Source organism: Phaseolus vulgaris, chromosome 3 (genome assembly GCF_000499845.2).
Source record: "Phaseolus vulgaris cultivar G19833 chromosome 3, P. vulgaris v2.0, whole genome shotgun sequence".
NCBI lineage: Eukaryota > Viridiplantae > Streptophyta > Magnoliopsida > Fabales > Fabaceae > Phaseolus > Phaseolus vulgaris.
Genome location: NC_023757.2, coordinates 53,247,071 through 53,262,621, shown reverse-complemented (window position 1 = coordinate 53,262,621; position 15,551 = coordinate 53,247,071). Strand labels below are relative to the sequence as shown.

The following is a 15,551-nucleotide window of genomic DNA, read 5'->3' as shown; positions in this document are numbered from 1 at the left end:
TGAAGCTAGTTCAAGATATATAAAGATCGAGATGGACATAAAGAAACAATATGATCTGTCCAAAAAGTGTTCATATTATTAAACACATGATAAAAAAAAACCATGTCTTACATTGTTGAGACGTCCACTTCTCACGATTAATTATGTTTCATTTAATATAAAATATTTCATGTACCATTTACTTAAATATTTAATAAATACATATTTTTCATTTATTTTTCTCTTCATGTGTTAACACATATTGTATCATTTCAATAATTAACAACAATTTTCAACTAATAAACATAAAAACATCTAAAAATAATTTAGAATGTCAATGATAACTATTTATCCAAGAAAAAATCAAAAAATTTACGCACTTAAGGACTTAAAATAGTACATACATATCCACAAAATAATATCTACAAATTTCTAAATTATTAGTGATTTAATTAAAGTGATAGTTATGTTCTATCAACTTCATGTATTATCTTTCATCTTGCTTTACGCATATCTCATTTTTCTTTATTTTTTTTTATATAAATTTATAAGCAAATATCATTACGTAATACTTTTTATTATAGTTTACTAAATATATAAAACTATTTTTTTTATTCAAAATATTTTTTTAATTATTAATTATTTATTAATTTCAAATTTTAAAATTGCAATTTATACACTTTTTTTTATCAATCCAAAAGATACATACGTAACAAAAACTTCTAATCGTTGTTTCCCCCCCCCCCCCCCCCCCCCCCCAACATTCACTAACTAATTTATCATTACATACATATCAACAATAAATAAATTATTTTTTTTATAATTTTTAAATCACTGAATTAATATATATTTTTTAAAAAATACATTCAATATTTTTATTTCAATTTTCTATTTGTTAAAAAACTAAAAATACAAAATTTAATTCCAAATCATATTATGATTATTATCCCCAATTCCAACTTATTATAGAAATACATAACCAAATTCATTATAATTTATTTTCCCCAATTCAAATTTATTATAAAATACAAACAAAATAAATTATAATTTATTCTTCTTAGTTATAATTAATTCTTTCAAAATATTTAAAAAATATTTCAGTTCCCTTTTCACTTTTATCATGTTAAATAATTTTTTATATAATTAATTATTCATCCTTAAAAAATTTTAATTCACCAATTTTATTTCAATTTTTAAATTAATACTTACCCTTTTTAAAAATATTTTATTTTGTTTTTTTTTTCATTCTTCTTCCCCACTCCCTGTTAATTTGTGTGGGTTTCAAACTATGCAAAATAGAAGTGAGAATTGAATTTGTGAGATACTGAATTTTGTGCACCAACTACACCATGTTCTTCCACTCTTCACCATTAGAAGAAAAAAAGCAAAGCCTTTCTTCATAAATGAGTATATTCAAACCAGAAACAAACATGACTTGAGGAATCATATTCCAAATGCCCTTTTATCTGTGCTACAATTTTTATGGTAAAAGCCATAGTAATTTTGTTAAGATGATGAGTTATAATAATATGAAAGCAAACATATATCTTTTGTTTATAATCATTCAAAATACAATATGCTGAAATCTAATAATGTCTAATAATGAAGAATATCCTAATTATTAGCTATATATATATGTATATGTATATATATATTTTCCTAATTATTAAGATCAAAACATATCTTTTAAGGAATCAACATCTTTTTGTATGACACACTGTGAAGGAGGCATTGTAGGATATATAATAAGAATGAAATGGATACATCACTCTTCTGAAGCACATTTCTAAAGCAACACAAAAATCATAAACTACACATATCACTGGAACTAGTATTCAGGTCTTTGCTCTTTCTTCCTTTACTTTTTCCCTGCTTTTTCTTCTCTCCTACTGAACTGTATGTTTCCTGACATGCTATTATGACAGAACAAACCTCTGCATCGTCTCGTGGAATTTTCTTAAGCATTAAACTTGCAGATCTAGCATCCCCTGCTGCCAAAAGTGCCTGATACATTCTGCAGCCATGGAAATAATTAAAAGCCACAACCATGAGGCAAAGATAAAAAGTATATAAAAACTTACCGCAAGTAACTTAATACATTGTAAGGAAACCCAGCAATTTGGTACTCTCTCCAAATCAAGCGAGCATTGTTCAAATCTCTAGCCTTGGCACAAGCACTCAGAAGAAAATCAAGACACTGCCGTGACGGCATAAGGTCCAGTTCATCCTTGATTGCCCAAAGCAAGTCCAGGCCAATCTGTAAATGAGTGGACTCAGATGCTGCAATTACAAATACCTACAAACACAAAGTTCATATTAGTAAGTATTAAGAAGTGGATTTTAAGCCTAACTTAACCTCATAAAACCAGCTTATAAAGTGAGGTTTGCAACTACTTATATATAATAAAATCTCCTCATTTTTAGTCGATGTGAAATCTCCAACAGTAAGACTGTTGGAGCCCAAGAAGTTTATGGGCTGAAAGAGCCATTGGTCCATGAAGGGCATGGAAGAAGTATGTGCACAAAAGAAAGAAAGGAAATCCTCAAGCTGAGGTAGCATGAGTACTGGGGAGGTGGTTAGAAGTGGAACAATATTTTTAATATTTAGTCTCAAGAGGCAGAGGAGAGAGGGGGGATTATCTGTTTTTTGTTAGAGCCATTGGAGGTTTCCTCCTTTTGTAGTATCCTTTTTATTGCAAACAACATACAATTCTCCGGTGCCTTGATATTTTTCTGCTTCTCTTCTTACTACTATAATATTGGTATGCAACAAAGACATTTGTCTTAGTAAGTGGACGTTAACTTTATCTCCACCGCACAAAATTTGCTTAATAAGACGAAAGTTTGCATCCACTTATTTTATAATTTTGTTATATCTTTAATCAATGTGATATCTCAACACACCCTCTCAGGCCTAGTGTCAGAATCACTTTATTTATGCTGCATTTATTATTTCCATGTACAGTTTTAATTACATAATTAGGAGATTTAATTACATTACATGCGAGCGTGTTGACTTTCCCTCTAGTAATAAAAGAATGTTTGTTCCCTTTGCATTAATACATAGTGATGTGTGGGGACCTTCTAGTGTTCCTTACAGATAATGCCAAAGATTTTTTCAACCAAACATTGTCCTCCTTCTTCAATGAACAAGGGATAATTCATGAAGCTTATTGTCCGAACACCTCACAACAAAATGTTGGTGACAAAACAAAAATTTGGGCATCTCATAAATTTAACTCGAGTCTCTCTTCTCCATAAAAATGTACCAAAATAGTATAAGGAAAACCTATCCTTACTGCTCCTTATTTGGTCAATTGTCTAGCCTTCAAAACACAATAATAACAGTCTTAAACCAGTAGAGACACCTATTGAACAAAGACACAAACATGGTGAATCAATTGAAGATGTAGTTTTGGATAGAAAATCTTATCAAAGGCTGGTCAGGAAATTGATCTACTTGTCTCATACTAGGCCCATCATTGCCTATGTTGTAGGGGTTGTAAGTTAATTGATGCATAGTCCAAAGGAGACTCATCTCATAGTTGTTTATTGCATTCTATAGTACTTGAAAGGAACTCCTGGAAAAGGAATTCTATTTACAAAGGGGAATGAGATGATCTTAGAATACGCTAACTGTGCAGGTTTTATAGACAACAGAACATCTACATTTGAATATTGCACTTTTCTTGGAGGAAATTTAGTCACTTGAAGGAGCATTAAACAAAATGTTGAGACAAGATCAAGTGCAGAGGTAGAGCCATGGCCTTAGGGATTTGTGAAATACTATGGTTAAAGATAATTTTATAAGACCTAAAGATTGATTGGAAGAAGTCTATGAGATTGTATTGTGATAACAAGTCAACAATAAATATTGCGCATAATGCAGTGCAACATGATTTAAACATGTTAAACTAGACATACACTTCACAAAGGAGAAATTGGATAATGGGACAATATGTACACCATTTGTATATTCTGACAAAAGGGTGAGTGGTGCTACATCTAGTCTATTGTTGTTGACAAGTTGGGAATGGATGAGATCCACTCACCAACTTGGCAAGTGTCAAAATCCCTTGATTTATGTTGCAACTAGTATTTCCATCATGTACAATTTTAATTACGTAACTAGGAGATTTAATTACATTCCATAATTAAGATGATTAATAAGCTGACAGTATATTTTATATTTATTGTACAAGATCATTGATCTTGAATTGTTAGGATAGATGATTATATCCACCATAAAATAGGATTTTCAGTTATTAAATCTTTGTATTCTATTTAAGAGCAATTGCTCCTCATTGAATAATATCATAAACAATTTTTTTGACACAGAGGATTAGACATCTTGAGTATGGGAATGAAGTAAGCCCGATAACGGATAGACTTTGAGCAAACAAACCTTGTGGTATAGACTTTGATACTATCTTAGAAAATGGACCTTAAGGCAAATTCAACCTTATAAAATTGGTCTTTAAGGTTAGATTGTGCAACCACTATTATAATCTGGTCATATCTTTAAATGACTTGAAGTCTTCAACAACATATCAATAGGAGTAATTGTGATGAAGAGGGTGAAACGTGTCAAAATTTTGAATTTCCATGTATAACAAATATTTTGAAGTCACCTCAAAAGAGTTTCAAACTCAAACAAATTATATCAGTATCTTGGCATAATATTGTAAGTTCATAAAAATTAACTAGGAGGGAACAAAGAACTCACTGCATCAAAAAGGGCTTCCATTACTATTTCATCATTTTCAAACTTATCCTTGAGCTGTTTGAGCAAAAGAATAGCAGTACTGAACCATAAGATCAGAGTATGAAGATAAGCAACTTGAAGAATACAATTTCAAAACACTAAAATTCAATGCAGGAGGGGTAAAAAATCAAACCTCAAATTCTTGTTTCGTGCACAGTACAAGATGACCTTAAAGCAGACATCAACCCAATAGTCTAGATCATTCACTTCCTTGAGTAGAAGTAGCAATCTATCCAACTCCCCATTATGTTGGGTCAACTCTTCCTAAGAATGTCCAATAATTAATTAAAAAGTTGAAGGTAGATGATATAAAAAACACTAATACAAAACCTTACAATCAAACAGGTAACGGCTTTTGGCTCCAAATTATGTCCAGCTGTCTTAATTTGTTCATAGACAAGAAAAGCCTCAGACAATTGCCCATGTGATGCAAGGGCTACAACAAGTACACTCTTGATTTCAATTAAGGCCTTCTTTGGTAACTTTAGATCCAAAACTACCTGCAACATGAAATACAACTTATGCTCTACATCAATATTAAAGAAAGAGGTGATATACAAAGTTACTCCAAAACGGGGACTACAGAAAAACATGGCATATATACACAACATGAAGAAACTAACTAATTAGGCTATAAAAGCTATTTATGAAACTATTTATGGTTAATTAGATCAAATTAGATAGATAAAATTACTTGTAACCATTAGCAATAATAACTGTGAACATGACAATTTACATGCAGCTACTCAACACATTGCAAGTTCTATTAGCTAGATATTTCAAGCTCGTACAATGCCTCTATTACCCTTTAAGTCCCAATATCGTAATGCCAGGTATGCTACTTGCACCATACCTGTTTTGCCTTCTCCAATTTTCCACAAGCTGCATATGAATTAACAAGGGCCATAAAAACTTCTTTTGTAGCATGAATTTGATATTGTTTCATTTCCTCACAATACTACAAAAAATATTGTAATTAGTAACTCAAAATGTCCATACAAGAAATCTTAACATCAGAACTTTAGTTAACATAAAATCTCAATTACATCAAGTCATCAAAAGTGGATGGATATATCAACAAGACTGCATGCATTAAAAGAAATTAATCATTAATCATATTTTTATTTTTGGGTATGAATGATTAGAGATTATGGCATTTTATAGTATATAAGTGGGTGTAAACCTCACCTTGTAAACCTCGCTTTTGAATATGTTTTATCTTGGTCTTTTATGACCTCTTTCGATTGTACTAATCTTAAGCTTTTATATAATTTGACTTTTCAGCCTAATCTTTCGGTTATCTCTTTTAATTATGTTATTTCTAATTTTGTTGTTTTGATTATATAATGAACCTCTAACATTGAATGAAAAACTTAATTTGTAAAGTTTTCATATTTATATCCAAAGCTTTCGGCTTTAGTTTGTTTAATTCATTTCATAGAAAACATTTGAACAGCCTTTCGGCCTTGACAATACACTGGCCTTGGTTAATCATCTTAGTTTCGGCGTTAACTAACCTGGATCAAAGACATTCTTGAGAAATTTCTACTTTGGATAAAATATATTCTTGGGAAGGATTTCTTCTAGATTGAAAATATCCTAAACCAAGAGTTTTCATGATTAATATGAAGTATGCTCTCGGAAGGACTTTCACCTATAGTGAAAACATCCTAGGCCGAGAGGTTACTGAATTATGCTCTCGGGAGGAATTACATTTAATTTTCAGAAGGCAAATAAATATTGGAGACTGTCAATGTCAAAAGTTACAGTAACCATTTGACAAGAACACTAGACAAAAAATTAATAAATTTACATAAACATTAGAGTTTATGCTCAATTTCTAGTCATGTATTACTATCATAACATTAAGCTGAATGTACCTTCATTATATCCTCTTCCGTTTCACAATTGTGAATCAAATAGCAGAAAGTCTGAGAATCAGGCTGTACATTGGCAACTTGCATGTGCTTGAGGACCCTCAACCCATCACTGATGTTCTTCTACAAAATATTAAAATGGTGATACAATAATGAAGAGAAAAAAGTTCAAAAATAGTATATGCATATAAGATAACATGTCCTTGAGTGTCAGGAGCTATTTTAACTTATTGTTGAAAATGACAAAAATTGTAACATATTGCAATTGAAATTAATGCCAAACATTAAAATCTAGCTGGAAAAATGGTTGCAAGTTTGACTGAGAATAAACATATCTTAAAAATCCAAGAATGTCACCTCTCGAAAATATCCTGCCATTATAGCATTATACATGTTTGTCGTAGGTTTGAAATTCATTTCCTCTAAGTCGCCAATTATCTTGTATGCGCCTTCAAACTGCATTAAGTAAATACAAAATAAGTTTGCTGCATGTTTGACACATTGACACCAATATTAGACAGAGAGTTTGAATTTCTAAGTACTAGATTTCTTTTCTATTTTTTTTTTCTATTGCTTTCAGCTATATATATATAGAGAGAGAAAGAGAGAGACACACAAACACATGCATTTTGCTAGCACACACCATCTTTCTTTAAAACAAGTATGTCCCCAAGCTACTCCTTGGATGTATTTTAAAATAATTGTAGTCATAATTAGCTAACGTACCCCCTTTAAAAAAACAAGTTGGTGAATGTTAAGGATTACAAAGAGATATATAGAATCTTCTAATAACACATTTAGTATCCTACGGTAGCTTATTAACCATAATGGCTTCTAAATCAACATAGCCATGCACCCATGTAAACAAAAAAGATCCAACTTACATCTTTTATCCTCACACAAAAGTGTACCAAGCACCTGGCTATTTCACCATTCAACTCCAAATGATAGCGACATACTATGGAATGGATTTGATATACCTTCATTTTTAGTCAAGCATGGAAGAAAAGAACAATAGATATCAGTACGATATGAAGAATACATGTTTAAAACAATTAAAAATTATACACAATTAATTTCGACTTAAAATAATGAAGCTCTCTTGAAATATAAAAAAATTGAAAACTTCTCAACTATATGAATGAAATTTCATGAAAATACAAAAATGGAAAAATGAAGATAAACTTCTTGATGTAATTCTTATTTATGTACAGATATAAAGAAGGATTTTCTCGTCCAATAACATTTTCCTCCCATCCTATGTTGTGTAAATCAGTTGGTCTTTTGCAAAGGTGTTGTAAAAGATTAGTTCGCCATTTTATAATAGATGGGAACTAACATTGTGAATAAAACAATTCGTTTTCATTATAATTAACTATGAATTCACCATGTCTTGAACCTTCACCTTGAATTTTAAGCCATTAAGTTGAAAAATGTAAGGTTGTATTAGAGACTCCATGACCAATTATTTGAAAATTGTGATTGGCAACCCATTCTCTATACATATAATTATATTTATATTATATACAAGCTAAAGCACAAGCTATGTCGTTGAAATCACAGTTGTCCAGTTAGCTTAAGTTTCAATTCCGTTTAGCCAACTTAGCTTGTTCGCGAGCTGTCTTTATATCGACTATTCACTTTGACCTATCTCTCTCATGTATTTTCATGAGTTACAAGTTTTATTTTGGGTGTATTTATGGACCACATTATTTGGATTAAGGAGTTTAAATAAGCACCATACTCTTCACATTCTTTTATTCAACATATTCCAAAACCATTAGTGAAATAATCCACACCTATTATTCTAAGGAAAAAACACAAACTATCCAAAATCATTCATCTCTAATTTGAAGACAAATAAAGTGACCAATCATTTTAAACATAAGAAAGACATATAAAAAGTTTACCCTTTGTAAATATCAATCATAATAAATTATTATTTCTACGGATTTATTGCAAACAAAGTCATTGTTTATAGATAAAGGGTTAAGTACATGTATTTATGTTATTAAATAATCAATCTAATAGACCTTGATCATGAGAATAATTATTATACATACTATAATGCACTTCAAAATCATACGTTTGATTTATAATTAGAGATTTTTTTTTATATAATTCATATGTACTACAGGTTTGTAACAAATATAAATTTTATACTCATGATGATACAATAAAAAATAATGGCATTAATACAATATAATTTTTATTCTTAGTACATCTAGACATCGTTTAAGAAATTGAATTCCTACTATTTGTAATGACTAGTTACTAGACTTTTTGGTGATTTATTGTTTCATAATGTTAGACATATTGTATAAATCATTCAAAATGTAATTTATAAATAAGTTCTACAAGGGCTTAATTTAGTTCAATCAAATATTATTTGCAAATTCATACCTACTTGAGATAGACAAGTTGAATAGACAAAAAAAAACTTTGTTTAGTTTTCAATACATTCTATTCTATAACTATTAATTTCTAAGATACTCTATAAGCACATATGTCTATATCTAATATCAGTTAAATGTCTGCACAAGGTAGTTTTGGACTATAGTCTGTCGTTTGAGCCCTAAGAACCTTACCAAAAAAAGTAGTTTTGCGGACTAACACATGCACAACATTGACTGCCAGGGAATCTATGGCCAAAATTTGATTACATATGCTGTTAGAAGAGATGAATAGATTATTGCGTAAATTATAAAAAAGAATAAATAGATGACATGTTGTAAGGAAGATGAGATATACCAAAATATATTCATAAGATTCCTCACAGATTTGTAATATGAATTGTAACACGCCAGTTGACAAGTAAAAGCCAGCGTTACACATTTGTTCAACAATATCTAGAGCATCGCCCACCTGCATTGTCAAATAAAAAGGCAAAAAACAAATATAAATACAATTTGGGAGCTAAGTTGTTGTATATGAATAACCTAAGTATGGCCCTTCTGCTAGTTTTCTCACTTCAGAGGACAGAAATCCAAAAGATTCTATGTATACACTTCCTATTTCAACCAACTTCTCATGGATTTTCAACCTTTCTTGCACCAAACCTTGTAATCAATGTTATTTTAAATATTGACCATGGAAAAGAGGTTTTCGCTTCTTTCAATCTATTGAACTAGTGTATAGTAGGTCCTTCCATACTCAACTTGGTCTATTCAATCCAAAGATAAATAGTTTTCTACACTACAAAAAAGCTTTTGAACCTTTGTGATACTTTCCACATTCTCAATAGAGCACTCATTACTCATCTTGTCAGCATTTTCCTTCTAGCTTTTTTTCTTCTCTTCTTTCCTTCTCATGAATAAGATTTTTCAAGCCAAGTGATGCCCACAACATGAGGATGAATAAAAAGAGGAATACCTTGTCTAAACCACAGAAATGCAAAATGAGCTTCTCATACGATGACCTTGAAGGCAGCACTTCCAGTATTCCATGCATATTATTGACTTTTGTTATGATGTCCTCAACCTTCAACATTACCAAACGACATACATAAGAAAACATAGAACTACTTAAGTCCAATATTATCCCAAATAACATAAAAATAAATCAAATAAAATAAAAACTTGAAAGCACTCCTTAATTGTGGTCAAACTCATCAACATAACGTGCTTTAGTTGTATAGAAGCACAATGGTTTAAAACCTCATGGCAGTGAAGAAGGATTAAAGTAGTTTCTGCACAAAACATGAGTTTTTTGTTTTTGTTTTTTTTTAAAAAAAAGTGCCATGGCATCACTATGTGCAGCACCTCAAAATATCATAAAAAGAGAAAGAATATAAAAACAAGAGTTGGGGAACCACACCTTACCCACAACTAGTCCCTAACGCTATAAAAGGATAAATCAAAAGTATAACATAGCATCAAGGACATTTACCATAGCATTCATGACATGAGAAGTTCCTCACCGCTAAATTTGGAATGCCAACAGCATAACTAACAATGAAGTTTGAAATATTATCTGCATCATGATCTGCATCACGAAAGAATCCATCATGAAAATCCTTAACTTTACATGCCACAAACTTAAAGAGGAAGATAATACTTGATCCTTCGGGAGAACAGATTTTCACCATCCATTCACATTCCAAATAAATATGAGCAAGGTATTAGATGAACATAAATTAGTACATATGCAACTTCAACAAAGCTTCAAGAAAATATATATCTATATCATATACACACAATAGATCTCTACCTAAAAAAATTATACATTATGAATTAAGAAAATTAAAGCCATTTTTTTTTCTAAGGCTTCAATAATTTGCAAAGTGAAACTTGTTTATGAATATATCCGTAATTGTATATTAACTCTTACTAGCCCAAAAACATTAGGACTACAATTTTAAACTAATTTCAATTTCTAAAATTCTAAATAAAATTGTATTGTAAATAGCATATTGTTAACACAAAAGATATTCTCAATATCTCCATAGTACTTAGGAAAAAACATCTTCAGAATCTTCCTATTCATTTCAGCATGTTTTCATTTCCATTTTGAAAAGGTTTTGGTTATTATAAGCACTGATGATGAGGATGTAATCGATTTGATTGATATCAATAAAATAATTCTTTATTCCTAATATAGTTCAAGTTGGTACCAGAGCTCCTAATCTTGGGAGCTCTGTTTCCATTGCCTAGTTAACCGCCATTCTTAACCATCATCGTTGAGGTTAGTGGTGGGCCAGAAAAGTGAGCTTAACTTGCTACCACCACAGACAAGGTCTTCGGGACCTCTTTAGCACCAATGGGCGACGTCTCATTTGACTTTGATTTGGTTGTGTTTCCAAATAGGCCCTTTTTTGGTTAAGAATCAAAGCAATAAGAGTTGAATCTTTATTATCTTTTAGTGGTGTGTTTTTCAATGTTTAGTATGAAAGCTTTGAAAGAGGAAAATGATCATTTGAAAACAATGATTAAATCAATGACTAAACTCTCTAGATTGTATACCCTACCCATGAAAGATAAGAAAGGTAGGAATACATACAATACTATTGGCCCTTTCTCTCAAGGTATTTGGATTCTTGATTCAAGAGCAACTGATCACATAACTCCTTTTCTGGATCTCTTCACATAACTCCTTTTTCAATGTTTAGTATGAAAGCTTTCAAAGAGGAAAGTGATCATTTGAAATCAATGATTAAATCAATGACTAAACTTTGTCCCCTTTAGTATGCAATCTTTGTCTTTTGATTGATGTCATTTAAGTAAGCATACTTATAGTTCCTTTTCCATTTACAGTATTAGTCGGGCTTTGTCCCCTTTTGTTATTGTAGTCCATTCAGATGTTTGGGGTCCAAGTTCTATTTTTTAATCTTCTTTTCACGAAATCAAAAATCAATTTGGTGTCCCAATTTGTACTTTTGCAAAGTGATAATGCATGTGAGTATTTGTTTACTCAATTTCAGACATTTATAGCATCTCATAGTGTGTTGCATAAAATATATTGTACTTATACACCCAAAAAACGGGGTTACTAAACGAGAAAAACAAATATCTACTTGAGACCCCACCTGTACTCTTTTTAAGCTCTAGTTTTAGAATATTTGTTGAAGATAACCTTGTTTCTTTGAAAAGCAAGAAACATAATGTTTTAGCTAGGTTCAGCACGGAGGCAGATTAACCAATTGTTGTAGCCAATTAGGAGCTTATATGACTCAAACAATTGCTTCAAGAACAACAATTTGGGGATGTTATACAGTTATCACTTATATGTGATAATCATGTTGTCATACATATAACTTCAAATCCATTACTACATGAAAAGACAAGGCGTATTAAAGTTGATTGTCATCTTGGCAAAGAAAAAGTCATGTCCAAGGAAATGTCTACTAGCAAACATATTCGCTAAGTCACTAGGTGGTCCTCAAACTATCTACATATGTAGCAAGCTTAGTGCATATGACCTACACCCTCCTGATTAAGGGGGGATGCTAAAATCTTGTATATATGTTAGAATTCTATAGATATAGTAACTAATGATATTAGTATCAATTAGATTGATTCTATATTTTTGTTATTAGTCTAAAATAATGTAACTGAATATTCTACAATTATGTTCTCTCCTCTATAAATTGAATAGCTCTGTTGAAGTTTAAAACACGAAATTCTTCATATGTAATCTCGGTTTCTATCTTTTCAACACTATATCATAATGATAATTTTACAAACCAAACAGAACCCATCAAATATCTAAATCCCAAGAAAAACACAGTTGTAATATAAAGTGGAAAACATATAGGTCTTATCTAATAAACAAAACAGTGCACCACCTCTAATTCCTTCTCCAAAGATGCTTAAAGAAGAAAATAAGATCATAATCATACCACGTGCTCTCAAATCCAAAAGTATATCCTCTGCAACAGATTCCAGCTGGAGCCTGCGTAATGATTGGAATATATTTTCAATAGATTCTACTGATAAAAGCTTGATGATGTCTATATTCTTCACCACATCCAAAAGTTGCATCTTCCGATCACTTTCACAAAGAGCCATCAAGTAACTTACTGCAACAACAATTGATTTTGGCTGAGTTTTGTCTACCACGTGAAACAAAAATGTTACTTGGACTTGGACATAAAAATACACAACAAGATGAATTATTTTGCATGCACTGATTTTCAAATAACTATGCTTAGCACAGTCACTTCTATTATTAGGAAGCTGGAGGCCAGCAACATACTTGGAATACAATTTAGTGCAAATTCAGTTTTCTTACTATGTTTCTAACATGGTATGATTTAAGAAAAATACCAGTGATTGTAGCACAGGCATAAACATCCATTTCCAAAGCAGTTATCATTTAAATCGTGTCACTTAGTATTCCCTGGTAGCAAGAACAAGAATGTCTTTTAGAAGGCGTCATTGTTGTCCCTACTGCCTTTTTTTGTTTAGAGGATGGAAACAAGTTGGTCTTGTTTAGTTTAAGGGCCTTGGAGGATAATTAATTTTGAAATTGGTAGAACCCTATACTATTTTTAACTTATTTTCATATCTCTTTATATCTTCTCTATTTCTCTTCAATCAAATACCATTAATTTGAAACACCATCAATTTTTATTTTATTTCTTAGATATTATTAATCTATGCAATTGTAATGTAATAACAGTTCAGCCATGAATATTGCCTATAATCTGGTAAAAATAGGACCAAACATTGAAATTGACAATTATTTCATCAAAATTAATCTTGACAGAGGCCTTGTGGTTACAATCCATGTCCCTAAGGAACTTCAAATAGCAGACATTTTCAATAAACTGTCTCCTCATAACAGATTCCAATAATGGGAAATAGTTGGTAAGATGTTTCCCAATCAAATTATATCATATCTCTCTATTTAATATAATCAAATCATATATCTATAACATAATCAAAGCATACCTCAAACAATTTCCATCCATCCTATTTCTCTTCGCTCGATCAACCAGAGCACAAATGAAAAAAATAAAGCAACTCACAAATTTCTTACAAGTTGCTTTTAAAATCCTACACTGGATGTTCAAAATTGGACAAAACAAATCATTAAAATTGATTAACCAACCTCGTAAAGCAGAAGTGTCTTCTCTATCATCGACTGTAATAAACTCACAAATGTCCCGGATCATTTCTTCATTGTCAACTCTTAACCACAGCAACATTTCATAGTAACCCAATCGTGAAGCTAAACCAGGATTCTCAGCTTTGATAAAATCAGAGAAAAGTTGAAATTCTTGAACCAAACCCATATCAATTATATACCGAAGAAGTGGATCATATGTTTGCTCTTCAAGTGGATATCCACAATCCCTCATTGATTTGAAAAGGTGAAAAGCCTTACTCATTTCACTTAGAGCAATGTATTCATCATCAGTCACCCTAGCCTTCTGTACGCACACTTTTATAAGTGCATTGTACTCATTGACGCCTGTTTTTCGACCCAACTGACCCAACACATTAACTGCCTGTGTTGTTCCTAGTTTATCTGCACACAATTTAATTAACCTGTGGAATCTGTGAGTTCTTGAGTATTTAGAAATACACTTAGACTTCCGCTCACGCACTAGCTCTCGTTTTGCCAATAATTTACCATGAGACAAGTCTGGTAACCATGGTATAGCTACCGCACTTTTCCTTTTTTCTTCGTGATCGACTTCATCATAACCAGACCCCTTGTCCTGTTTAGCTGCAAAAGAAAAAAAAAACAGCACATGTCCAACATTGACACAAAACAAAAACATGAGCAAAGGCCATTTCAATTCTCTAGGTAACCACGTCACCAGAAGTAAAACACATGACATGTACTCTGTCAGTAATTTCAACAAACACTTACAGCACAGTAAAGCAGAGACCTGAACATCCTCGTCGACCAAATCCCCTGCATCAAAACGTTGAAAAAACAACACCATTAGAACCCAAATACCCCAACAACACACCAAAGTAACCCCCAAGAAACAAAACAAGTGAAACAAACGCATTCGCTAGCACAAAGCCCAATATTTTTTTTTCGAACTCGTTTAGTTCAAAAAAACACAAAACTCATTAACGCAATACGACTCCTCTATGGGACTTAAAATGGATCAAAACATGAGTAGGCATAAAAATTGAAACTTGACAAGGGCACCTCGGGAAGAGTCACGAGGAAGGTCGAACTCTGAGGAGTGTTGCAGTTCAGAACCAAAACCCACTTCGAATTCAGAAGAAGGTTTTCTAAAGGTTTCAACTTTGGTGTTGGGGTTGCGGGTTAACCGAGAGCGGAAGAGGGCGCTGAGAGTGCATAGGTTTCTTACGGTGGGGGCGCGCATCTAAGCTCTGCAACAAGGTAGAAAAATACGAGTTTGTTTGTTGGGTGCTTAGCTTTTGTTTGTTGCAGAATTGTTAGTTTCGTTGGTTCTAAAAATGCGTTTTGTGTTGCTATGCAAGCTGAAGTGGGAACCCAACCAC

The 15,551-nt window shown here is 31.7% G+C and overlaps 1 protein-coding gene across 2 annotated transcripts; it reads right to left on the bottom strand.

Moving 5' to 3' along the window:
• Positions 1-1,642: 1,642 nt before the first annotated feature.
• On the bottom strand, positions 1,643-15,412 carry LOC137808779 (pentatricopeptide repeat-containing protein At4g04790, mitochondrial-like). Of its 2 annotated transcripts, none has more exons than XR_011080734.1 (16): positions 15,232-15,412; positions 14,941-14,985; positions 14,173-14,793; positions 12,959-13,138; positions 10,541-10,605; positions 9,994-10,101; positions 9,373-9,486; positions 7,506-7,601; positions 6,979-7,077; positions 6,625-6,744; positions 5,598-5,702; positions 5,080-5,244; positions 4,878-5,008; positions 4,706-4,759; positions 2,061-2,275; positions 1,643-1,993 (listed from the first exon to the last, which is right to left on the bottom strand). XR_011080734.1 is itself a non-coding variant. In XM_068610051.1 (16 exons), exons 1-16 carry the CDS (start codon positions 15,410-15,412, stop codon positions 1,783-1,785), a joined length of 2,535 nt encoding a protein of 844 aa, XP_068466152.1. In that variant the 3' UTR covers positions 1,643-1,782. The 2 variants fall into 2 exon arrangements, 1 of the variants encoding a protein (XP_068466152.1); XM_068610051.1 differs by having other exon boundaries at positions 4,706-4,784.
• Positions 15,413-15,551: the final 139 nt, after the last annotated feature.

Coding starts and splice junctions, on each gene's coding strand:
- LOC137808779 (XM_068610051.1), bottom strand. CDS start 15,412: ATGCGCGCCCCCACCGTAAGAAACCTATGCACTCTCAGCGCCCTCTTC. Junction 14,794..14,940: donor GGTCTCTGCTTTACTGTGCT/GTAAGTGTTTGT, acceptor TTTCTTTTGCAG/CTAAACAGGACAAGGGGTCT. Junction 5,703..6,624: donor CGGAAGAGGATATAATGAAG/GTACATTCAGCT, acceptor TATTTTTTGTAG/TATTGTGAGGAAATGAAACA.